A 22,852-nucleotide genomic window follows, 5' to 3' on the forward strand; every position below is an offset into this window, starting at 1 on the left:
CGCCCGCAGCAGCCACAGGCACCCTCGTTACGGAAGAGGATTTATCAAAATTGGAAAAAACAACCACACGTACAAAAAAAAATAAAAGGAAAAAAAAAAAAGCCCCAGCTGGGGAAACGTCCCCCAGCTCGCATCCCTCCACCCCCCCCCTCGCTGCCCCAGTGCAGGGAAGGGACGGGGGATGTCTGGGGGGGAAAACAGTGTGCTGTGCTCCCAGGGCTGCCCTCGCCCCTGGGCCTCTGGGGACACGGGGACGGTCACGTAGCTCATCGCTGCTGGGGAGCCCGGCCAAGCGGACCTGCTCAGCAGCCACCCTCAGCCACAGACTTTCTTTGGCCACTTGCCTTTGGAACAAGCCCCCCTCAGACGGCGCGGGGGGCCCTGCTAGCTTCCCCCCCCTCCTCCCCAACACATAAGCTGCTTTTTCACAAACACTCCCACGAGCGGCATGGGCAGAGCTGAGCCAAGGGCGCAGCACTGCCAGGCAGGCAAGGGGGGCAGCCATCCCCTCACCCCCACCTACGCTAGCTACGCGCTGTCCCGTCCCCGCGAGCAGGGAAGCGTTGCCTCCCCTGGCGTGGTTTCATTAGGAGTCATTGGGGAGCCCGAAGAGCTTGACGGTGCCTGCCTCCCGGCTGCTGTCGTATTTGCCATCTTTGTCATCACAGGCGAACGCCAGCAGCGGCCTCTTCGGGTGCCAGGCCACTGTGAAGGTGGGGGACTCGCACTGCACCTCCCAGAGCTTCTCTCCTGTGTGGAAAAGGGGCCACGTCAGCCCGGAGAGCCCCCGGCCCCCCGCCACACGCACCAGCGCCGAGCACCTGCTTCTCCTCTCCCGCGCAGGGCAGAGGAGGAACACACGCCGCTTCAGCACCTTCTGATCACCCGGCGACACGGCACAGACCCCACGCGTGTCTGCCACAGACAGACGAGGCAGAGGCTCCCCTCCCGCCGCTCTGCTCCGCACAGCCGAGCTCTTCGTTAGCAGGCCGGTTCTGCCAGCGCCCTCCCAGCTCCACCAGCACCTCGCCATCCACCTCCCTCCTTGCTGTTCCCCAAAAGGACACCGTTACCTGTCTCCACCTCTGCAATGTCAATGAAGTGATCTTCCGATGCCGACGCCAGCATCTTCCCATCATGGCTAAAGCTCAGCGTTCGCACAGGCCAGTCCAGCCTGCGGCAACAGAGCGAAGCAGTGAGCCATCTCCCGCACGGCCACCGGCGAGGGGAGGCAAACCGCTTCGGGACAGCGCTGCCTACCTCGAGAAGCACCTCACGCACACCAGCTCATCCACATCCCAGAGGCTGACCAGCGCGTCAGCACTGCCCGTGGCAAAGTACTTCCCCATGGGATCGAACTTGATGCAGATGCAGTTTGAAGGATGGGCGTTGATGGACTGAATGAGTTTCAGCTCTGGGTAGCTGCGGAGATGAAGGGAGAGGGCAGGAAGCAGCGTGAGAAGCGTGGGGCTCATCTACAAGCGGGGCAGGCACGAAGCACGCTGGGATTGCGAGCAAGCCAAACTGGTGCAGGGCCACGTTCTTGGAAGCCTCCAGTGCCAAGTGAACGAGGCAAAGCCTCAGGGTCAGTCTTGGGGAGCCCAGCCCTGAACTGGGGCAACCTGAGCTCTAGGCAAGTTCACTCCCACCAGAGGACTGGGAATTGCTGGGGTGTGGGACTCGGGTTCCCCAAAAGCAGCAGAGGAGCTTGCAGACTGACACCCGCTGCAGCCAGCCCAGCTACCCGGCCCGCCTGCTGCCACCGGCGCCCACCTGAGGATGTTGATGCAGCCGTTCCCGTTAGTGAGGAAGAACATGTTGTTATCGTTGTTCCAGGAGATCTCGTTCACCTCAAACTTGAACTGTTCCTCAGCTTTGGAGCGATGCGTCTTGGCATCAATGAAGGTGACCACGTCATCCTTGTTCCCGACTGCAATGGTCTGTCCGTCAGGGCTCCAACAGATGTTGATGTTCTCCCCTGGAGTGACCAGAAAGGCGGCAGGTCCCGTTTCCACCCAGCAATCCACAGCAGCCACGAGGTAAGCAGACGTGCAACTTTTATTCCTGATTCACTAACTCCGAACCACTCCCAAACGGGAAAGACTGCCAGGTCTGCAGTCTAACACAAACCCGTGTGTGCGTGTAGCCCCGCAAACACGCACAGCTATCGAAAATCAAGCTGAACAGAACTGCAGCTTCAAGCCAACACGACTACCTCACTGCCCTTCCCATTCCAGCCCAGATGGGACCGCAGCAACCACCAAAAAAAAAAAAATCAGCTCAAAGATCCCCTGAATCCAGTGATCTTCAAGATCTGGAAAAAGCAGAACCCAACAACAAATGCCTACGAATGAGGGCAGGAACGAGACAGTTGCAGTTACACCATCTTGCAATGACATTTCTGGCCTCGACAACTCAAAACTGGAGATTTCCAAGGGCAGAGATGGTGTCTGCGCTAGCCAGCACATGAATTCAAATAATTTTATTCTCTGAATCCAAGTAAACTTTTACTCTCTGCAAATACACCTCTCCCCAGCCTCCCGAGACAAGCACACGGGACATTTTAACGGCCAGCAGCTTCTCCAGTCCTGACACCGGAGCAAATCAGCCCTCGCGTCCGCTGCCGCCGGCGAGCGCAACACAGAGAAAAAAGCAGTCAGCAAAGAGGTTCCAGTCACCAGCGCCCACGAGAAGGGTCCAAAGCCCTGTGCCACCGCAGACGGGTCCCTGGCGGCAGCAGTCCTGCCGGGACCCAACCGCCCTCCCGGGAAGGCAGGGACTCACCTTTGGTGTTGACCGTGGCGATGCACTTGGTGGTGCGGACGTCCCAGATGCGGATGGTTTTGTCCCCGGACGCCGTCACGAAGAGGTCGGGGTTGCTGGGGTGCCAGCAGAGCTGATCCACGCTGTCCCCATGGCCCCGGTAGTTGTTCTCCTTCACCTACAGAGAGCAGACAGCCGTTGATGGGAGGGTGACCCTGCCTCTGCCCCCAGTCCCGGCCTGCTGCCGGTTACCGGACGGGAGCCTGGCCCAGAGCCCACCGCCATTTCGCTCACACCGGCCGGGACAGAGGAGCCCTCCCCACCGCCCCGGCCAGGCACCAGCCCCGGCCCCGGGGTCCCCGGCAGCGCTCCCCGGTACAGACCCGCGTCCCCGCTTCCAGGCCCGGTACCGACCACCGGGGCCCGCTCCCGCTTCGAGCCACCCCTCCGAGCACCCGGGCTCCCCGGTACCGGCCCGAACGGCCCGTCCCAGCCCAAGGGCTCCCTGGGGGCCCCGGCACCGCTGCGCGCGGCCGCTCCCGGCGTGCCCCGGCGCCCGGTACCGGCGGGGCTCACCAGCCGGTCCTTCTCCAGCAGGAAGACGCTGGCGGTCTTGTCGAAGGAGCCGGAAGCGAGGCGGCGGCCGCAGCAGCTCCAGGCCACCGAGTGCACCTTGGCCCCGTGAGCCGGGAACTCCCGGCTCCGCGTGTTGGCGCGGAACAGCTCCTGCATGGCCTGCACGTACGGCGACAGCGCCATGGCCGCCCCGCCCCGCCGCCCACGCAGCTTCCGCCGCGCTCCCCGGGCCCGGCCCGGCCCGCCGCCAAGATGGCCGACGGCGTCGTCGTGCTCATCAGCGACTCGGACTCGGAGGGCAACGGCTCGCCACGGCTCGGGCCCCGGCTTCGGCCCCGCCGCCGCCGGTCAACGCGGCAGCGCGGGCGGCCGCTCCCCGCGGTGAGTCTGCGGCGGGCCCGGGGCGGGGCGGGGCCTCCCACCTGCCCCTCACAAAGATGGCGGCGCTTCCGCCGCGGCCGGAGGGCGAGCGGGGACGGGAGCCGCGCGGGGACAGAAAGCCGCGGGCGGCGGGCGCGGAGCACGCTCCCCTCGTTCCCGTCCCACGCCCCAGGGACCGACCCCCCGGACCCCTCCCGCCGGCCGAGCCCCGGTCCCCGAGCGTGTCCCGGCCCCCCCGTGGCCACACCTTGGGGGGTCTCGGCCCCCGGACACCGGGCCGGCTCCTGCCGCCCTCCTCGCTCGGGCGGGGGCGGCGGCAGTTCCGCGGCGGCGGGGCAGCCTCCGGCCCTCCCGGGCTCCACCGGCTTCCCGGCGAGGCCCGCTGGGTTTCGCCACCCTCCCTGGCTACCGCCGGCCCCTCCCGGGGAAAGGCAGCAGGTCTGAGTCAGGGGAAAAAAAAAAGCACAAATAACAGATTTAAATTGTCCACAAAATCCTTGCTTTGGGGTTCGTGCCGAGGGGGTTGTTTTCTCCAAGAGCGAACGGGCTCTGACCCTGCCCGGGCGCGTCGAGGTCCCGAGCAGCACCGTGTCCTCCCCACGCTCCTCGGCCCGCTCCCGCTGCCCCTCGGACCGGGCGACCCCGGAGCTCCGGGTGCTGCTTCGCCCGCCGAGGCCTGGACGGGGGTCCCCGGAGTCCGGGGGCTGCCGTAGCTCTGGCCCGGTGCCATGGATGCGAAGGTCGCTCCGTTCCCTGCCAATGAGGACATTCCGCATCGGGGTTGCCGGGGTGCGCGTCCTGCGCTGCTTCCGCCGGTGCCGGGCGGGAGTCCCTGGGGACGGGGGACAGGAGCACTCGCTGCGCTCCCCATCCCTGTCCGGACACCCGGGCTGGCATTTCCCCGTCCCGGGAAGGAGCTGAGCAGGCAGCCAGGCCCACGCTGAGCCCAGGCGAGAGGTGTTTGGCACAGAGGACACAGCCGCGTGCCGTAAGGAGCCCCCGGGAGAGCAGAGCGCTTGTCGCTGCCGGGAGCGGGGAAGAAGAGCTCGGGTCAGGCTGGGGCTCGGCCATGCTGCCAGGGCAGGGCGACACTGGAGCTCAGGGCTGCTGCCCCGCAGGCTGCCCCATCGCCTTGGCCAGGCTGGTGCCAATGAGCCCCTTTCCCTCCTTGGGCTGGGGCAACAGGGCCACCTTAGCAGAGGTCCCTAGCAGGGCAGGACCAAGGCGCCCAGGTGCCACTGTTGCTGATGGCGCTGGCCCCTCTGTCCCCACAGGAGATCATCGATTTGACCTGCGAGGACGTGAGCACAGACCCGGCGCCATGGAGCACCCTCGCCGTCATCGACCTGACGGAGGACACGTGCAGCCCTCCCCACACCATCGGCTGCGCTGACCAGGACCCCGGGCCAGTGCCTGCTACCCCAGCAGCACACACGTCCCATCCCCGCCTCTGCTCCACTACAAAGCAAGAAACAGAGGCAACGGCGAGGCCAAGCCCTGCAGCACCCCAGCACGGCGTTCCCATGGAGCCCAGTGCCACCACGGACACGGCAGAAAGCAGGGAGGACTGGAGCTGCTTCTCTGCCACTGCCAGCCGCCGCGGTTCCTCCTGCAGCCCGGAGCAGAACTGTAGCACTACCACTTTTAACAGTGACTTGGGCTCGCTGGCCAGCACGCAGCTGGACTCAGACCTGCTGTCCCTGTCCCCCTCCAGCCTGGACGGCAGCGGCAGAGCCAGTGGCCCAGAGGAAGAGACTCTGCAGCTCTGCCAGCAAAGGGAGCTCCCCCCGAGGCTGAGCCCTGCCCCAGCCTTCCCCACAACGCCAGGGGAGGCCCAAGGGCCTTTGCTGGAAGCAGATGACTTAACACCGCGCAAAGCAATCCAGCAAGTGACCCCAGCCAGGGCCAAGGCTGACAGCAAGGCCTGGCTGAACAAACTGCACTATTTCAGGAGGAGCGGAGTCCAGCACCTCTTCCTCCAAGGCGTAGCACCCAACAGGGAAACACAGCAGGTAAACAGGGTTCAGAGCAGCCGCTGCCAAGCCCAGCCACAGCCTGCTTAGAGCAGCCCCTGCGGCAGAGGACGGAGCAGGGGCAGCCCCTGCTCCGCTTCCCCTTTTGGGGGAAGCTTTGCCAGGCAGTTGGGATCTCTGGTTATTGCAGTTCCCTTCACGGTGGGTCCCATGTCACAGCTGGGTTCCGCCGTGTCGGGGGGAGCCGGCTTTCACCCCTTGCCTTGCCTTGCACACAGCGGAAACCTGAGCTCATCCCCAGCGGGAAGCTGAGCATGGTGCACACTACCATGGAGGAGAACTTCCTGGAGGGCACCTTGCATTTCCTGAGCGAGTTCGTCTCCCACCAGCACCGTCCCCCCAAAGAAATCATCTCCCACCTGATCAGACAGATCCTGTTGAACCCCCACCAAGGGGAGATCCTGAAGGACACCTACATGCTGCTGATGAAGATCCAAATGTACGTGTTGCCTTCCCCACGGTGCCCTGGGGCTGGCTAGGTGCTCCCGGGGGCCTGCCCAGCATTACGGTTATTCTCCATGGTCCTCACCCACAGCACAGGGTCTGATTTCCCCTATAGCACAGGATGGTTCTCCTGCCTCCTGTTACCAGCACAGGCACACCCCGGGCTGTCCGAGGGTGGGTCAGGGACAGCCTGTGACACCAGGAAGCATGTTTGCCTGGCTCCTGAAGTGCAGACCTCATTCTTCACTGCTGTGACACAGCAGAAACACCTTCCCTGGGCTGCAGAACAGACCGTGGGCTGCAGGTGGCCAGAGCGGTTACCCCGCTGCCCTCAGGGTTCCCACAGAGAGATGCAGTGTGGAGTACAGCCCCAGTCAGGTGCTTCTGAAAAAATGAATGTGGGCAGGGGAGGAAAAAGGGAGAGGGTGAAGCTGGAGAGGAGAAGGCGGGTCAGGCCCCTGAGCAGGTGGGGCCGGGAAGGGCCAGGGGCTGCTGTGCCTCCAGGCAGATGCTCGGGCAGTTCCGCACAAACGGACAGCGCTGTCCTTGCAGGCTCCATCCAGCCAACACCGTCACCGTGGGATGGGACTGGATGCTGCTGAAATACACCATGGAGGACCAGGTACTTGGCACCGCGTGCTGGACGTTCCCTGCCCGATGTGACACACGCGGTGCCCGAGGGTAAGCGTTGCCCCAGGGCCTCGGATAGCTGTGCTGTGCTGCAGAACGGGCCAGCCATCATGCGGTCTGATTGCAGCCACTGAGGGCAACAAGTGCCGGCTGGGTATCCCGCATTTATCCACGGTGCTCCCTAACCTGCTGCACAACTGTAGGCAGGTTGTCTCATCCGAAGGCAGCACAGCAACAGATAAAGCCTCTGTGGGTCACAGCCCGAGTGCAATGGTAGAACAGGTCCAGCCAGTGCCCTCAGGGCATTGCCTGAGCCAGACAGCCCCTCCTGGAGCTACTGTACATCACCCCATTCCCAAGACAACCAAATTCCCTGGTGCTCCTCACCCTGTGGCTCCGCCAAGGCTCATACCATCTTCATCTGCCCTCAGGAGAAGCCTCCTGGCCGGCTCCTCTTCCTGCAGTATGTGGTGCAGACCCTGGAGGATGACTTCCAGCAGAACCTGAGGCTGCGCCTGCTGCAGAAGTCGATTGCCAAGAAAGTGCTTTCGTGTGACACGTGCTTCAACAACGTCAAGTAAGGGACGCCTCCTCCCCCCTATTCTCTAACCAGATGTGAGAGGTAGGGGCACAGGGAAGGCTTGTCGAGACTCCAGGTCAGACTTTCCAGGAAACAAGCTTAGGAGACAGAGGGAAACATAGGGCCCAAGTCTAATGAACAGGAGCAGGTTTACAAAAGCAAACCACCGGAGATGATGCAAGGCATTTCCAGCCACAGCCTAGCGGACTCTTCCCAGGAACAAGGTTAGCTTTGCATTGCTCAGGACAGGTCTGAGGAGGAGGCAGTCCTGTTGACAAGTGCATAGATCTGCTGCTCAGCAGAGCTGCTCCCTAGCCTGTCCAAGCAGGTGGGATGTATTCTTCATCCTCGGGGTCTTTCCTTGAGCTCCCAAGAGGATCTGGATGTCAGAATGCAGCAAAACCAGGCCTGTCCCTGCTAACATTCCTGTTTCTGTCCCAGGGAGGTGGTCGAATGGTTGATCGAAGCAGTTACAGGAGTCGGGTTCTGCCAGCCGTGGGAGCAGCCGCAAGAAATTGCATCCTCTTCAGCAGAAGCAAGGGCCAAATGCAGCACTGACCAGGCAGAGGTGGCTCCACCAGCCGCCTTCACCCAGAAGTAAGCCCCACAAGTCCTGGCTTCTTGCTGTCAGTATCATGGGGCCTAAATCAGGGAGAAGCCGGAGTCTCTCCCTGTCAGGTCAGGGAAGCCAGGCTGTACCTGAAGTTCTCCTCTGAGGTAGCCATGCACTTGGTGAGCAAGAGACTTCCTCACCTGGTAGGAAACTGGCTCAGTGAGCGTCCTCCTCTTACATGTATCATAAGGCTGGAGCTCTTGGCCCACAACTCAGGCTGCCCCATGCTGCTCCACCAACACTCAGTACAGCCGCTGACACCTCCCAAGGGCCCGTCTGGGGATCAGCTCTGCTTCTAAGAGCATCACATTCAAAAGCCACCAAGAGACACCTGATCTACCCTGGCAGGTTCCTCTGCATCCCTCGCTGCAAGGCATGAGGCTGAACTAGGTGCCATCCCCACTGCTTTACTTCGCAAGCCAAGGGGTAGTGTCTCCTAGTGTCGACTGTCTCTCTAACCTAGGGTGATGCTGCTGCTCCAGCGGATGTTGTCCATCGCAGTGGAAGTGGACAAATCTCCCAACTGCAGCTCCTGCAAGATCGCAGATGTGATATTCCCGTTTATACTGAATATTCCCCTGAGGAGCCAAAGGTGAGATAAACATGTGCAAGGCAGCATCCGCCTGCGTGAGCGATAGTCTTATTCCTGATTGACATCTAAGTCTGAATGCATGAAATAACACAGGGTATAGAAAGACAGGCTCATTTATGACCCAGCCAGCAAATGTATGGCTGTTGGACTGACAGATCCCATGGAGACAAAACATCATCAACTGAACGCATCTCCCCAGCTGGTGTGTTGCTGAGAACAGCTCATTTTCCCACTTGTTGAAGTTTTAGGAGCTTAAAACCGCAAAGAGGTTCTGAAAAGCATCAGCACGGTCAGGTACTAGCAAACACATCACCGATTCCCAGGGACAACTGAGAAGCTCATCAGAAATATGATGCAGTTCCTACAGCTGTGCCTTGACATGTTTTTGATTGCTTCTCTAAGAAATGTCATATCTGAAGCCAAAGTACAAGGGCCTGACTGGTTCAAGTGTAGACATGAGGCCACTGGACCCACAGACATTTCAAACCCATGTTTGCCAGCCCCAGCAGGCAGCCGTTTTGGACCTTTCTAGCAGAACTCTCTCTGAGCACACACCAGGTCTAATCAAGCCAAACTGACTCTGACCAAGCTATCGCTCCTCCCAGGACAATCTAGATCTGGCTGGCCGCTGGCCCTGCTTCACGCTTGCTTGGCTGTGCTCCCTCTGAGTCAGCAGGAATGGGTAACTTCTGCACAGGCTGCTGGCCAGGGTGAGGTGAAGCAGCTAAGCTTGTTTCACAGACTGTACCGACCTCGAGTTGCCACAGGTCGGACCTAACGGCGTAAACATGCCCATGTCCAAGCTGCATAATGAAGATCTCTGTCACATCTGGTGGTTTTCCTTCCGCTGCCCTGCTGGGCAGCCCCTGAAGTCACCCCACATGCTGGAGCAGTTGTCCCTGGTCAGGCTGTGCTGTCTCCCCTAAAGTAAATCCCTTTGTCTTCCAGGGAAGCTCTCTTAAACACCATGGAGAGCCAGCTGCTGCGCTGCAAACTGCTAGAGCTGTTGTTCCAGCATAGTTGTGACGTGCCCACCAGCCTGCCCCTGTCTCTGGCCAAGATCCTGTACTTCCTGAGCCACTCCTCCGTGCTGCTGCAATACCAGGTATCCAGTCCAACCTCTTCTTTGCCTTCTTTTCTCCTGAGAAAACCTCTTCTAATAACCACATACTGTCTCCTGTCATAGGATGAAACAGCACCATGGCAAAGATGGGATGAGATGCTGCAGTACTTGAGTTTGCTGTTGATGAGTTACCAAAATGTAATATTGGGTAAGCAACCTGTTCTGGCCTTAATAAACATGATCTTATTAACAGGCTGCCGTAGAACAGCCAAAGTACCCTTCCTCCTCTCTTCTCATCACGCTTGAACTCACGGCCACTGAGTCTTAGAAAGATCACGTGCTAGTAACATATCCATGCTAGTAACTGTTCCCAGCAGTCAGAGCAAAGAAGCGATGTTGCATCAAGCAGAGCACCCACCCTGCTTTGCCAAGAAATATGCTTTTGCCTAAGAAACAGCCTACTTCCTAAAGGATCAATCCCAGCACTGAGATGTGCACAAGGGGGTGCTTTGTACCTGCTGTTCTCTAAGTTGCACGTACAGTGGGGGAAGGATAGGGTGGTTTAGGAGGAAAAGCAGACATCAATAGGATGGTAAAGCCACGACACACTTGGCATTTAGTAGACTGGGCAGGGAGCACCACCCACAGTAGTGATGGAAGAAGCAGTATTTCTGAGCCCAGGAGAGCGGCAGAGTCACAAAACACTCCCTAAAACTCCCTAAGGTCATTTTACCAGAAAATTCCTGAAGTGTCTTCCCAACCATCTGCTTTAGCCCAGGCTTAAAGCTCTCATGCAGGAATGCAGAGGAACCCACCATCACACGTGGACAGTCTTATGCTCCCTGAAGCCATAGACAATCACTGTTGGTAAGCTCTTTGGAGACTCTCCTTTGGAGCTGGACAGCTGTCCAGTCTGCCACTAGCACAGGAGAAAAGGATGCTACAAGCCTTGCTCCTCCCCATTTCTTGGGTGCTCTCCATGTGCAAACTGAGCTGCGGAGGGGACAGTACCTTCTTCCACCAGGCTAGTCTTGTGCGGAAGCATCAGGGATAACCATGAGGGGATCGGCACGGTTCCCAGCCGCTCCTCACCTCAGCGCAGCGCTGCCTGCTGCACACCGCGATCTGTACCTGAACAGGTCAGGCACCCCACTGTGTCACCTCTCCTCAGCAGCATTTCCTCTTGCAGAGCACCTACGGAGCTCACTCAGCGACCGGATGGACTTGATCATTCAGAAAGCCAAGCCCAAGCTCCAGGACAGTGATGATGTCAGCTATCTGGACATTCAGCTGAAGATAGAGGACTTCATCAGCCGAATGCAGCAGATCCTGGGGCAGCCTGTTCCCCTGCAGATCATGGAGAAGTTGTGTATGCTTCGGGAGTTGTTCCTCATTGTCACTGCATCCTGACAGAGACAACCACTGCAGCAGGGGACAGAAAGAACTCCATGTTTCCTCTATAAAACCCCATCAAATCCCCATCTCATGCTGCAGTCTCAAGTGTCATATGTCATGTGGGTTTGTTTATACTTTTCATTGGAAAAGTGTCCAGTTTACATGGTCTCAAAGTTCCCATTTCCAACTTACCTCATCTTACAGTTTTACAAGGCACTTTGTATATTTTTAAAAAATAAATTATTTTTGTATTTGCTGAGACTTCCATCTTGGTGCCAGCCCTGCCCAAAGGAAGTGCAGAGCTGTCAGCTATACCTTGGGATAGCATTAGACTAATGCAGCCATAAACTCTGACAACAGCTTGCACAGCAAGCAAAATACCAAAATACCTGTTCAATAGTTAGGAAAAGGTGATATTTAAGAAAAAGCAGGTGTGGGCTGCAGTGAGGGCATTCACAGTGCAGAGATCCCCAAGCTGTGCCGCTCAGTCCTCAGGAGAGGAACATTTCTGTTCCAAATCAAATACATCTACATGACTTTGCCCAAGGTCATCAGCATGTCAAGAGGGAGAACTGGATAGCAGCGTCAGCTGAAAAGGCTGCGCCTCTTCCAGAATGCACTGAAGTGCCTGCAGTGCAGGCAAGCATGCGCATTATGATGAATATTCAATTCAAATACACTGCCATCAAATCAAATCACAACTGAGGTTGGAGACCAGTCAGGCATTTCCATAGAAGGTCTCTTCAGACAGTTCACAAGCAACAGAGGTTGGGAGAGGGAGAAAGGCTCCCGTAGCTGCCCACCAACCCTTTATCTGCCCCTGTGGTGGGCAACCCTTGGCAGGGTCCTCAGGAGGAAACCGGAGCCTAGGGGCACCGAGCAGCCAAGTCACAGCCAGGAATGGAGCAGTCCTGATGTCAGTGCTGCACACACATGCTTGCTGGGCAGCAAGGCCTCATCCAGAAGCCTGGCTTCAGTTAGCCCAGAACTCTTTGGAAGGGTCTGACCGGGGGCTCACAGGTTTGCGCCTTGTTCTTTAGGAAGCCTCTTCCCAATTGCCAGATGTAGAACAAACCATTCATCTGCATGATGCTGCCCCTCTAATACAGGTATAAGTGAAGTCTGTTCTGGGAGTAGTAGCCAGAAGAGTTCCCAACAGCGCAAACTCCAGGTGGTCCCTCGTCTGGAAAGCTGCTCTTCCTGCATGCTATGCTCATTCAGGTGTATTTTCCAGTCTGGTCCTTTTAGCTGGATTAGACTTCTATCAGACTAGAAAAGAAGCGATATTCCAACAAGAGGTCCATAGTTATTGATGTTACATTCTGATATGTCAGTCATATACCCAAGAATGATGCTGCAGTAGAACACAGAAAGTAGAATGAGAATATCACACTAAGAGGCCACACTTCAATCCCGCCTTTACAAACTAAACTGTGAGATGAGCTTGCGTAACCAAGACCTGCAGCAGCAGCCTGTACCAGCGTACCTGGGTGCTTCAGAATCCACTTCACCATTTTTAGTTCCACTAACACTCTAGGAGCACAGCAAACACCAGTGTTCAGCTCAGACATACCCAGCCCAGGAGAACCATGTGCTCTGTCAGCAGTACTTCAGCAGCTACAAACGCTACTGCAGCACTCAAACCAGAACTTTTCAGAAGATGGCAAAGCAGAGAAGGCCACGCCACTGGGACTTCAGCACCTCCAGGCAAACACCTGCCTGGCTCCCACAGCTGCACCCACCTCCACAGTACAGATGCAAACACAGCACACAAGCTGCAAGAGAAGCAGTCTCAGGAACATGAAGAACCACCACTCAAATAGCTCAAGAAAACACAAAGATTTCATGTTTAGTTTCATCTGCACAAGCCCTAAGACAGGACTGAGTCTGGTTTCAAACCTCGTCTCCCTGTCAAAAGCGAGTTTTACAGAGCAAACATTTCACCCTAGGGCAAGTACTGCCAGAGCCTGATTAGGGAGAACCTTGAGCCCAGGCTCACTGGACAGCCCCACATCTCTTCCACAGATGCTTTGCCAGTGCTAACACACACCAAAGACCTCCGTTCACAAGGATTTTATTTTCTTGTAACAAACAAAAAAATAATCATATACATTAGAGACATGAATACAGACAACAAATAAATTAATGTCAAATGAGAGACTGATTGCCAAGGTGCAAATGAGTGGTAAGAACTGCTTCGCTGGGTGGGAGACTTTCAACACATCACTGGCAGTGCTGCTGAAGCTTGGGAGGAAGCAGAGCCACAAAACGTGCTTCTTCAGAGGGGACAGCAGCTAGCCAAGTGAGCCAACCCTGCCTCACCCTCCAGGAGAAATGTTTGGTTTAAGGCGGCAGAAAACCCAGAGCTCAACAGTTCCCAGCTGTTAGGGAACCTCTCTATAATGCCCTTGCACAGAGCAGCTTCCAGTACCAGATGCAAGGCTGCTGCTGCCACCTCACCACTACAGAAAGCCTGCTGCTGGCTGAGGGAGCTCTGCAACAGTCGTGAGAACGGAGAGAGGAGATGTGTTTGCCACAGGACGGGTGAAGATTACAGAGCAGTGCTGCCTCTAAGGCTTAAGGGATTAGACGGGAGGCCAGCATTCCTTCCACTTCTCACGAAAGCAACCACTACCTGTTCCCAGTAACTGGTTCCAACTAGGCCAAAAATTAAATGTAGCTGTGTCACAGCAGCGAGGAACGTTCAGCCTTGATCTGCCTTCAAGTCCTCCCCCCAACCTGCAAAATGCATTTACTGCTGATGACAACAGAAAACCCTATTTGAGAAGTGCCCCTGGTGTCTAATACACTTCTGCTACATGAGTCATACAAGATGCTAGGAAAAAAAACAAATCGAGCAGCACTCAGAGTGCCACAACACCTGTAAGTCTGTTGTCCAGGAGCAGGCTGGACAGTGCTGTTTCGCAGAAAGAAGAGAGGAGGATTACTGGGTTCAAGCCACATCAGCTCTGGTCATTACCACCTTTCTGGAGCAACATGCAGAGTTGGAAGAGAAACAATTCTTCCTCGTTACTGCCAAGCTCCATTAGATTCTGCTCACTGTCTGTCTGCTAAGAGCGTCTTAGAATGGTCACTGCTCCATTTTTCCTTTTAAAAAAATCCAAGAACAAAGAAGTACCAGGTGTTGAACTATAAGGTCACACCGGACAGTAAGGGAGTGCCACATCTAAAACTGACCCACCACACTCCCAAAGCAACTTCCTTCTGGCACTTAATGGCCCAGGGAGTCCATTTTAGTTCTTGCTTTTCATCATTTTCCGCTGGTGTTCTGTACATGCCAGACCGACCCACGGTGCTCCTGAGGGTACTTCAGCGCTGAGCAGGACAAGACAATCAGACTACAGGTAGACAAGCCAGCCTGCCCACACACCGTGTGCAGTCCTGTCCCACAAAACACGGTTTTACAGTGGTGTAGTGTACTGGGAAGCACATCTAGTGCAGCCTAGCAGACTGAACTGCTGCAACGCAGCAGACAGGATGGTTTACATTGGTTTAGTACTAGTGCAGGAGTTTTTCCACAACTGGCTTTAAGAGGACAGTCACAACTGTTTCCTTTTCCACGATGAAGAGCTGGGAGGGAGACTTTCCTATTTTACTGCAGCACAACGGGACAAGGAAGCAGAGCCTAAGACACCCTGTAGCCTGCTAAAGACTCCAGAAGCATTCTTCCTAGAACCCAGTGGGGGTGAGCACGTTCAGATCCCGAGGTTTGATATTATGGGAACGTGGAGATTGTTTCCTCCCTTCTGTGACTGGAATGTCCATTTTGGGTGGCTTGAAGGTGACTGGATCCTCTGGCATTCTAGTAGCCTGAGCACGCATCAGCTCCATTGGGGATGGCTTCTGGGCACCCTTATAGGATTGGATGGTAAATCCTCCTAACGAAAAAAAAATATCACAGCAAGTAAGAGCTAAGAAAACTAGCCAAGTCCTTTTTCCACTGCTGCCAGGAGTGAACCATGTCACTGATGCCAAACACTGCAGAAAGCCTATGCAAGAAACCACAGCTTCATGTCATCTAAAGCCTCTTCCACATCAGTGGCTAGCACTTCCAGTTCTGGTTCCACCAGACAGCAGAGAAAAGAGTAAAACGCTGTCATCTTCACACCCTTCCCTCTGCTGCAGCTCAGTGCAAGTTACTTCTACTTTCAGATCCTTGGCATAGGTTTTACCTAACTGATTTACATTTAGGCACAGAAATGATACGAATAGCACACATTTACAAGGTGGTCCTAGAACGTAACAAGGCCAAGCAGGATGCAGCTCCAGAAATAGGTAGCAAGTCTGTGGTATGACAGTTCTCCCCTAGCTCTTGCAGGACAGGAGATTTTAGAGGACATACCTGGATCATTGGTGGATTTCTGGATGGCTTTGGGTCCAAAAAAGCTCCATCTTTCAGATGGCAATTTGTCCCCGCCAGCTTCCATGGCAAAATCTGGGCCAGTGATGGAAGTAGAGGATCCCTGACTAAACCAACCCCTAGGGAAAAAATCATTGAGATGTATAAAACATGAGAATAAATGCTCCAAGTGGCTCCACTGTGCCAGGAACTTTACATGTAGTTATCAGGGGCAGTTTAAACAATCTTAATAGTTTCGTAAATCACCCAGGATGGAGATACGTATGCTCAAGTTCCACAAGCTTTCAACATTTGGATCTATCCAACACAAATCCACAGCAGGCTCTGAATTTCACCACTTAGTCCCTTACTGGATCAGGTTATTTGCAGCAGCTCCCACCTCGGCAGCCTGTAGGAAACCAAAGGAGGCAGCGGTCTGCCAGGAACAGAGTACCTGTTTTTATGCTTGGGAGAGGAGTGGGGAGTGCTGCTTGGAGTGGACTGAGCAGAAGAAGTCTGTTTGTCATCTTTTGTCATCTCTCCACTCTGCATTTTTAGCTTCTGTTAGGAGAGACAAGAGAAACACAGAAGCAACAGAGCTTAAATACAAGACATAAGGAACAAACAGCCAGTTTTACTGTCAAAACTGGACAATCATTTATATCACGGCTGATAAAGGATTTAAGTGTCACTTCACCTAAAGCTAAATGCAGTATGACAATACTTGCATACACACCCCTTAATCTTCTTCCCACATCAGATATAAGCATTTTGGAAGCCCACTATGCTCAAGACACATCCTCCAGGCTAGTGGGAGTAACACCTACAGCTGACTCTGCAGTTCAGAGTCACTACCCAACAGAAATGCACTGCTTCGACACCAGCATTCACAGGGAGGCTGCAGATGTAGCAGAGCTAGCTTACACATCAGTTCTGCCACCCGGTAACAAGTCTAAATGCCACAGCAACCATTTGTCCGCAGCACTTTTCAGAGCAAAGCTTTCAGTCCCACAAGTTCTCTAACGAAGGCGAGACCAGACCTCATACAGAAGGTACAAGGTCTAGGAGTACTAGACCCTGAGAAGTCATCCATGTACAACAGGATGCAAACACCGCTCCAGAACACTGTGATGAACTGCATTTGAAGAGTACACCTAGTCATAAAACAAACAGGAACGGGGTGTATGTGAACTAGGTTATTACAAGTCAGACAGTACACCCTGAACTTTGAAGAAGTCGCCTGAAGGGCAGTTATAGTTCAAACACAACCACACAGGCACCTTCTCAGAAGGTTTCCTGGGGCCATCCAAGCCACGCTAATGCAATTCACCAACACTGCTGCTGAACCTTGACCTTGTGGGAAGCACACTTGGTTGGAGAATTCACTATTAAACTCCAACTGCAAGAGTGCTGTGGGCAACTGAGTTGATCAGAAACATGTTGATTCAAAGCCTTTGTCTTTGTTTCCAGTAAGAGGCAAGCCCAATCTCATCTGCTAACTTTCACATCAGAAACGCATGGTTTGCAAGCTCTCTTGGGACAGTTACAGCAGTCAACTGCAGGGCACCATTCAAAGGTACAGCTAGAAACTAGATTCTGTGTAGGGATGTTCCCACTTGGAAAAGGGACTGTAATAGTCTGACCTGACTGTGGAATATGGCAGTTTTCAGAAAAAAGTTTGTTTCAAAACTGTAAAGGCTAACACTAACTTTAAAATATGCGTGGGTAATTTTTTTTACACCATGAGCTAAAAGCCTTCAGAGGAAGCAGTTTAAGGAGAGTCCTAGCAACACGCTCCAAAAGTTACGTCACCAGATAGGTGTTAAGCTAGTACACAACCTACACGGAGAAAGCCAGTGCAAAACGAGCCTTACATGGACTGCCTCAGCCACCCGGTGATACTTGGTCTCCTCAGTAGTGAGGCCTTTGTGGGGAGTGTAGCCAGCATCTCTCAGCCCTGCCTGCTGCTCAAAGCGATGAATGCTCTCCTGAGTCTGTTCTGGAACGGACAAGAGCACATATTCACACAGAAATTCCACCACAAGCAGTTCTAGCAAACAAAGGCAACTTAAGCAGCCAAATATAAGACCCTTTTTTCATCATTCATACCCACATGTTGTGATGAGCTGACAGAGGCAGCAAGATGAAGCTAATGAGATATTCTGACTTGAAAACTATCCTGAGTCACAGGGCTAAGTCAGACGAGCAGTGATTTGTCCCAAATCACCAGATGTATTATAAACGCAACACCTGTAATTAAACCCACCTCATCCAAGAAGCTGCATCACTCCCAATTACAACTTCCTAAATCTAGGAGACCCCAATAAGCTGGACATTTTAAGTGGCACTCTAGACTCAAGGGAGTTTTTCTGGCCAACAGAAAATGAAGTCCTCTGAAAGGCTGCCCATACTAACTAATCTGACCACCACAGCCTTGCAGCACGGGTGGTAAAGCCTCCCAGTGATCCTAGATTAGGTAAAAAGCTATTTCAGCCAAATGCAGAACCAGCATCTAAAACGCTCCTATCAGCTTCAGTCCTGAAAAATATAGGCACTTATCCTGTTCCCCCCCTGCCCCCCCACCAGCATAAGATGTTCACTCCCTAGTTGAACTAAGAAAAAAGCCAAAAGGAGAGCACAAAAAGATCACCAGAAAAGCTTGATGTCTTCTTTAAAACAGGTAACACTTCCCATGTTAGTGGTAAAGTTACTTGCAGGGACAGTGCACTGTATAGACAAGAAATCTAGAGGACCTTTGTCTGTTTATTTCTAACTTTTGACTGAATATTCTCCCTGGGAGGTGTAGGGTGGGGCTCCTGACTTCTTACCACAAAATAACATTTTTAGGCCATCATAGTTTTAACTAGATTAGCATTTTATCATTAGACTAGAACAGGAGCTGCTTTCCAGAAGAAAGCCCATATTCCTGGATGCTATTTTCTGATGTGTCGGTTATTTTTGAGGCAAGACTGAAATAAGTGCAAATGTACAGCTATTCCAAAATGCTGGCCTGAAAAATCTAGAAGTCTTTGGAAGCACTGCTTGGAGGAAAACATGAAGCTCAGATTCCAGCTGCTAAAATAAGAGGCAGCAGGGACAGATTAACACATGAATAATTTCTCCTGTTGCAAACAGGCACATCTTCGCTGCAAACATAACTGACCCAATCTGATTTTAAAGCATCGTGATCTACGAGGTTTGTTTGTTAACAGTGTTACTGTTAGCAAGACAGCTGCTGCTGCTATTAACTAACAAACGCCAGCAAGTGCTCCATTAGCACGGTATGCCAGCTCTCCACTCCACTTCACCTATCACTCCGGAACAGCAAGTTAATAAGCAAACAGAGCAGCAGCAGCCGCCGCCTCTGCACTCCAGCGACAAGGTGGTGCGGACCGCAGTGTCCTGCCAGCAGATCATGTACCCTGCACTCCCCCCTTATCACCCACCTCCAGTGCCTGGAAACAGAGGCAGTAAGCATGGCCTACTCCCTCCTTCCTAGATTCCTTCTAGAAGCACCCTCCAAAACAACTCATGCAGCTCAAGAGCTGAGTCAGTCTGAGCCCACAAGCTGTCCAGGAACTCTGGTAGCTACCCTGTGGCATTACCAAGCCAGAGCACACTCGTGTGCCCACACCCCACTAGCCACCACTTTAGAGGTGAGAGTTCTTACTTGTAATGAGAGAGTTCATGATGATATGAGTGGCCTTTGCCTTCACCACAGGTACCTTGTTCACGCTTTCGGTGGACGATGAAGGAGTTATGACGGGTGCATTCATGCTAGCATCCCCTTCCTCAATCTGTGGGGAAGGAGCAGGGTACAGTTGAAGATAAGCAAGCATCTCTGCACCTTGCCAGGACACATCTCTAACTACTTGAATAAGACCAAGCTGCTCCAGAAGCTAGCCTCCATCCCACGGAATAAACCCGTAGGCTGTTCTCGCTACAGCCTGGGAATGTTTACAGCTTGAACCTTGTAATTCTTAGCAATGAACAAGCAACTTGCATTCAACATTTGAAAACCTACCGGGCTCAGAGCCAGCAAGTTGTTATTCTAAGTACAAAAAGATCAACAGGACAGAAACCAGAACACACCTACTTCCATTCTCATAACTGCAAATGGGACTTCAAGGTCAACTGGGCAAGAGTACTCTTCCACACACAGCTCAGAAACACAAACTATTTACAGAAGTCCCACAGATTAGAGGCTGGTCTTTAGATCTTGTTTTCCCCCACAGTGCCTGTATCAGTTTCTTGCTCACCATCATAGCTCTACCACTGATAACAAGACCCTAACAGCGAAGAACCAGACAATCAATCCTAGAAGACAAGAAATCCTGCGAAACGCAGACTTCCTCCTCCTAACACAGGAGTCACCATTCCCTGACTGCACAATTCGCTTTCTTGTGCCAAACCACAGCTTCAGGTTTTCTTCCACAAGAAAGACTTTAAAACAAAATGCGATGAAAAGCACATGTTAAACTCAAAGGATGCAGAGTTATTTACTTCCATTCACAACATTTAACTTCAAACTTAGAAAACAGCCTCTAAACTTTAAAGAGCTGGTCCTGCACTCAAAGCATCCCCGCAGTCATTTCACAGAAGAGTCTGGGCTGGAAGAATCCTCCAAAGGCCACCAAGCCCAGCCTCTCTGCTGCAGGCAGGGACATCTTCCACCAGACCAGGTTGCTCAAAGCCTTGTCCCACCCAGCCTTGAACACTACCAGGGAGGGGGCAGCCACAGCTCCTCCGGGCAACCTGGGCCAGGGCCTCACCACCCTCAGCGCAAAGAGTTTACATAGAATGCTTTGGGTTGGAAGGGACCTTTAGAGGTCATCTAGCCCAAGCACCCTGCAGCGAGCAGGGACATCTTCAACTAGACCAGGTTGCTCAGAGCCCCATCCAACCTGGCCTTGAACGTTTCCAGGCATGAGGCCTCCACTGCCTCTCTGGGCAACCTGTGCCAGTGCCTCACAACCCTCACAGTAAAAAAATTCTTCCTATATCTAGCCTAAATTTACCCTCCCATAGTTTAAAGCCGTTGCTCCTTGTCCTATCGCAACAAGCCCTGCTGAAAATATTTTCCCCATCTTTCCTACAGGCTCCCTCCAGGTACTGGAAGGCTGCTCTAAGGTCTCCCCTCAGCCTTCTCTTCTCCAGGCTGAACTGCCCCAAGTCTCAGCCTTTCCTCGTAGGAGGAGTGTTCCAGCCCTCGGATCATCTTTGTGGCCTCCTCTGGCCCTGCTCCAACAGCTCCATGTCCTTCTTGTACTGGGGGCTCCAGAGCTGGATGCAGGACTCCCGGGGGGAGTGGAGGGGTGGTCTCACCAGAGTGGAGCAGAGGGGCAGAACCCCCTTCCTCGCCCTGCTGGCCACACTTCCCTTGATGCAGCCCAGGATACAGCTGGCCCTCTGGGCTGTGAGTGTACATTGGTGGCTCGTGTCCAGCTTTTCATCCAAGAGTACCCCCAAGTCCTTCCTGGCAGGAAATCCAAATCCCCTCATTCCCCAGCCTGTACTGATAGTGGGGGCTGCCCCGACCCAGATGCAAGACCCTGCACTTAGCCTTGCTGAAACTCATGAGGTTCCCACAGGCCCACTCCTCCAGCTTGTCCAGGTCCCTCTGGATGGCATCCCATCCTTCTGGTGTATCAGCTGCACCACTCAGCTTGGTGTCATCTGCAAACTTGCCGAGGGTGCGCTCGATCTTGCTGTCTAGGTCATTGATGAAAATGACCTAGGTTAAACAGCACTGGTCCCAGTGTGGACCCCTGAGGGACACCGCTTGTCACCAGCATCCATTTGGACATCGAGCTGTTGACCACTACCCTCTGGCTGTGACGTTCCAACCAATTCCTTAGCCACCAAACAGTCCACCCATCAAATCCATATTTCTCCAATTTAGAGAGAAGGATGTTGTGAGGGACTGCAATCCCAAACACAAGTACAGGCTGGGCAGAGAGTGGCTCAAGAACAGCCCTGAGAAGGACTTGGGGGTACTGGTGGATGAGAAGCTCAACGTGAGCCGGCAATGTGTGCTTGCAGCCCAGAAAGCCAACCGTACCCTGGGCTGCATCAAGAGCAGCGTGGACACAGGGCGAGGGAGGCGATTCTGCCCCTTTACTCTGCTCTCGTGAGACCGCACCTGGAGTCCTGTGTCCAGCTCTGGAGCCCCCAACAGAAGGACATGGATGTGCTGGAGTGGGTCCAGAGGAGGGCCACAAAGATAATCCGAGGGCTGGAGCACCTCCTCTACAAGAACAGGCTGAGGGAGTTGGGGCTGTTCAGCCTGAAGAAGAGAAGGCTCCGGGGTGACCTTAGAGCAGCCTTCCAGTACCTGAAGGGGCTGACAGGAAGGATGGAGAGGGGCTTTTCACAAGGGTGCGTAGTGATAGGACAAGGGGGAATGGCTCTAAACTAAAAGAGGGCCGATTTAGATTAGATATTAGGAAGAAATTCTTCACCATGAGAGTGATGAAACACTGGCACGGGCTGCCCAGAGAAGCTGTGGCTGCCCCCTCCCTGGCAGTGTTGAAGGCCAGGTTGGACGGAGCTCTGAGCAACCTGGTCTGGTGGAAGATGTCCCTGCTCACGGCAGGGGGGTTGGAACCAGATGATCTTTAAGGTCCCTTCCAACCCAAACCACTCTGTGATTCTATGACTGTGCCCAAGGCTTTACAGAAGTCCACACAGATCGCATCCACAGCTCTTCCCTCCGCCACTGATCTCGCCACGCCCCCACAGAACGCCACGTCCCACGCAAACCTACCCTTCTGCTCCGGTTTCATCACCCCTGGTCACAGCTTGCAGCTTTTCCACCCACAAACGCCTCCCGCAAGCGCACAGACCCCCAGAACGCGCCGGCCTCAACCGGGCCCCAGCGCTCCCACACCGGGCCCGGGCGGCCGCGACGCTCTCCCGTCCCCAGCTCCCCGAGCGCTGCCGGGGGAGCAGCCAGGGCCGGCCCCTACCTTCGACAGCTCCTGGTACTTGCGCTCGGGGATGACCGGCTGCTGCCAGAGGACGCCGGCGCACAGGTCGGCGGGCGGCGGCGTCATGGGCGCCGTGTCCTCCAGACCCTCGTCGTAGCTGAAGGCCCGCCGCGGCACGCCGATGGGCAGCGACATCTTACCGGGGCGGGCCCCGCTGCCCTGCTCCAGCGCTGCGAACAGAGAGCCCAGCGCTCAGCGCCGTCGCGGCCTACCCGGGCCAGCGGGGGTAGGGGGGTGGGGGGGGCCTTACCGGGAGCGTCTGTCTGCCGCGAGCTCATGGCGGCGCGGCGGGGCCGAGGCTGGCGCGGCGCGGCGGGCCCATAGCGGAGGCCGCGGGGAGGGCAGCGCCGCCGCCGGGGGGGAGGAGCGAGGGGCGCGGCCCCGCTGGAGCGCGCTTATAGGCGCGCTGGGCGCGCGGGGCACGCTGGGAGGT

The 22,852-nt window shown here is 54.8% G+C and overlaps 3 protein-coding genes across 3 annotated transcripts; 1 reads left to right on the forward strand and 2 right to left on the reverse strand.

Moving 5' to 3' along the window:
• Positions 1-53: 53 nt before the first annotated feature.
• Positions 54-3,685, reverse strand: THOC3 (THO complex subunit 3). Its single transcript, XM_075441877.1, has 6 exons — positions 3,340-3,685; positions 2,785-2,941; positions 1,774-1,978; positions 1,261-1,422; positions 1,074-1,174; positions 54-750 (listed from the first exon to the last, which is right to left on the reverse strand). The coding sequence occupies exons 1-6, from the start codon at positions 3,520-3,522 to the stop codon at positions 587-589; spliced, it is 972 nt and encodes a 323-aa protein (XP_075297992.1). The 5' UTR covers positions 3,523-3,685; the 3' UTR covers positions 54-586.
• On the forward strand, positions 3,576-11,281 carry SIMC1 (SUMO interacting motifs containing 1). Its single transcript, XM_075441875.1, has 10 exons — positions 3,576-3,720; positions 4,995-5,732; positions 5,972-6,192; positions 6,750-6,819; positions 7,259-7,404; positions 7,849-8,004; positions 8,484-8,612; positions 9,561-9,717; positions 9,799-9,883; positions 10,865-11,281. The coding sequence occupies exons 1-10, from the start codon at positions 3,592-3,594 to the stop codon at positions 11,083-11,085; spliced, it is 2,052 nt and encodes a 683-aa protein (XP_075297990.1). The 5' UTR covers positions 3,576-3,591; the 3' UTR covers positions 11,086-11,281.
• A 1,847-nt stretch (positions 11,282-13,128) lies between these two features.
• KIAA1191 (KIAA1191 ortholog) lies at positions 13,129-22,766 on the reverse strand. Its single transcript, XM_075441878.1, has 7 exons — positions 22,670-22,766; positions 22,399-22,589; positions 19,101-19,227; positions 17,305-17,429; positions 15,885-15,991; positions 15,434-15,570; positions 13,129-14,969 (listed from the first exon to the last, which is right to left on the reverse strand). The coding sequence occupies exons 1-7, from the start codon at positions 22,695-22,697 to the stop codon at positions 14,761-14,763; spliced, it is 924 nt and encodes a 307-aa protein (XP_075297993.1). The 5' UTR covers positions 22,698-22,766; the 3' UTR covers positions 13,129-14,760.
• Positions 22,767-22,852: the final 86 nt, after the last annotated feature.

Source organism: Opisthocomus hoazin, chromosome 22 (genome assembly GCF_030867145.1).
Source record: "Opisthocomus hoazin isolate bOpiHoa1 chromosome 22, bOpiHoa1.hap1, whole genome shotgun sequence".
Taxonomy (NCBI): domain Eukaryota; kingdom Metazoa; phylum Chordata; class Aves; order Opisthocomiformes; family Opisthocomidae; genus Opisthocomus; species Opisthocomus hoazin.

What these genes read in the sequence shown, in the direction of transcription:
- THOC3 (XM_075441877.1), bottom strand. Translation starts at nt 3,522, where the DNA reads ATGGCGCTGTCGCCGTACGTGCAGGCCATGCAGGAGCTGTTCCGCGCC. An exon ending in GGCTGCATCAACATCCTCAG is followed by an intron (nt 1,423 to 1,773) that starts GTGGGCGCCGGT and finishes TCATCTCCGCAG; the next exon opens with CTACCCAGAGCTGAAACTCA. An exon ending in TGCGTGAGGTGCTTCTCGAG is followed by an intron (nt 1,175 to 1,260) that starts GTAGGCAGCGCT and finishes CTGTTGCCGCAG; the next exon opens with GCTGGACTGGCCTGTGCGAA.
- SIMC1 (XM_075441875.1), top strand. Translation starts at nt 3,592, where the DNA reads ATGGCCGACGGCGTCGTCGTGCTCATCAGCGACTCGGACTCGGAGGGC. An exon ending in ATTCCCCTGAGGAGCCAAAG is followed by an intron (nt 8,613 to 9,560) that starts GTGAGATAAACA and finishes TTTGTCTTCCAG; the next exon opens with GGAAGCTCTCTTAAACACCA. An exon ending in TTACCAAAATGTAATATTGG is followed by an intron (nt 9,884 to 10,864) that starts GTAAGCAACCTG and finishes TTCCTCTTGCAG; the next exon opens with AGCACCTACGGAGCTCACTC.
- KIAA1191 (XM_075441878.1), bottom strand. Translation starts at nt 22,697, where the DNA reads ATGAGCTCGCGGCAGACAGACGCTCCCG. An exon ending in AGTACCAGGAGCTGTCGAAG is followed by an intron (nt 19,228 to 22,398) that starts GTAGGGGCCGGC and finishes CCTTCCCCACAG; the next exon opens with ATTGAGGAAGGGGATGCTAG. An exon ending in GGGTGGCTGAGGCAGTCCAT is followed by an intron (nt 15,992 to 17,304) that starts GTAAGGCTCGTT and finishes CTCTCCTAACAG; the next exon opens with AAGCTAAAAATGCAGAGTGG.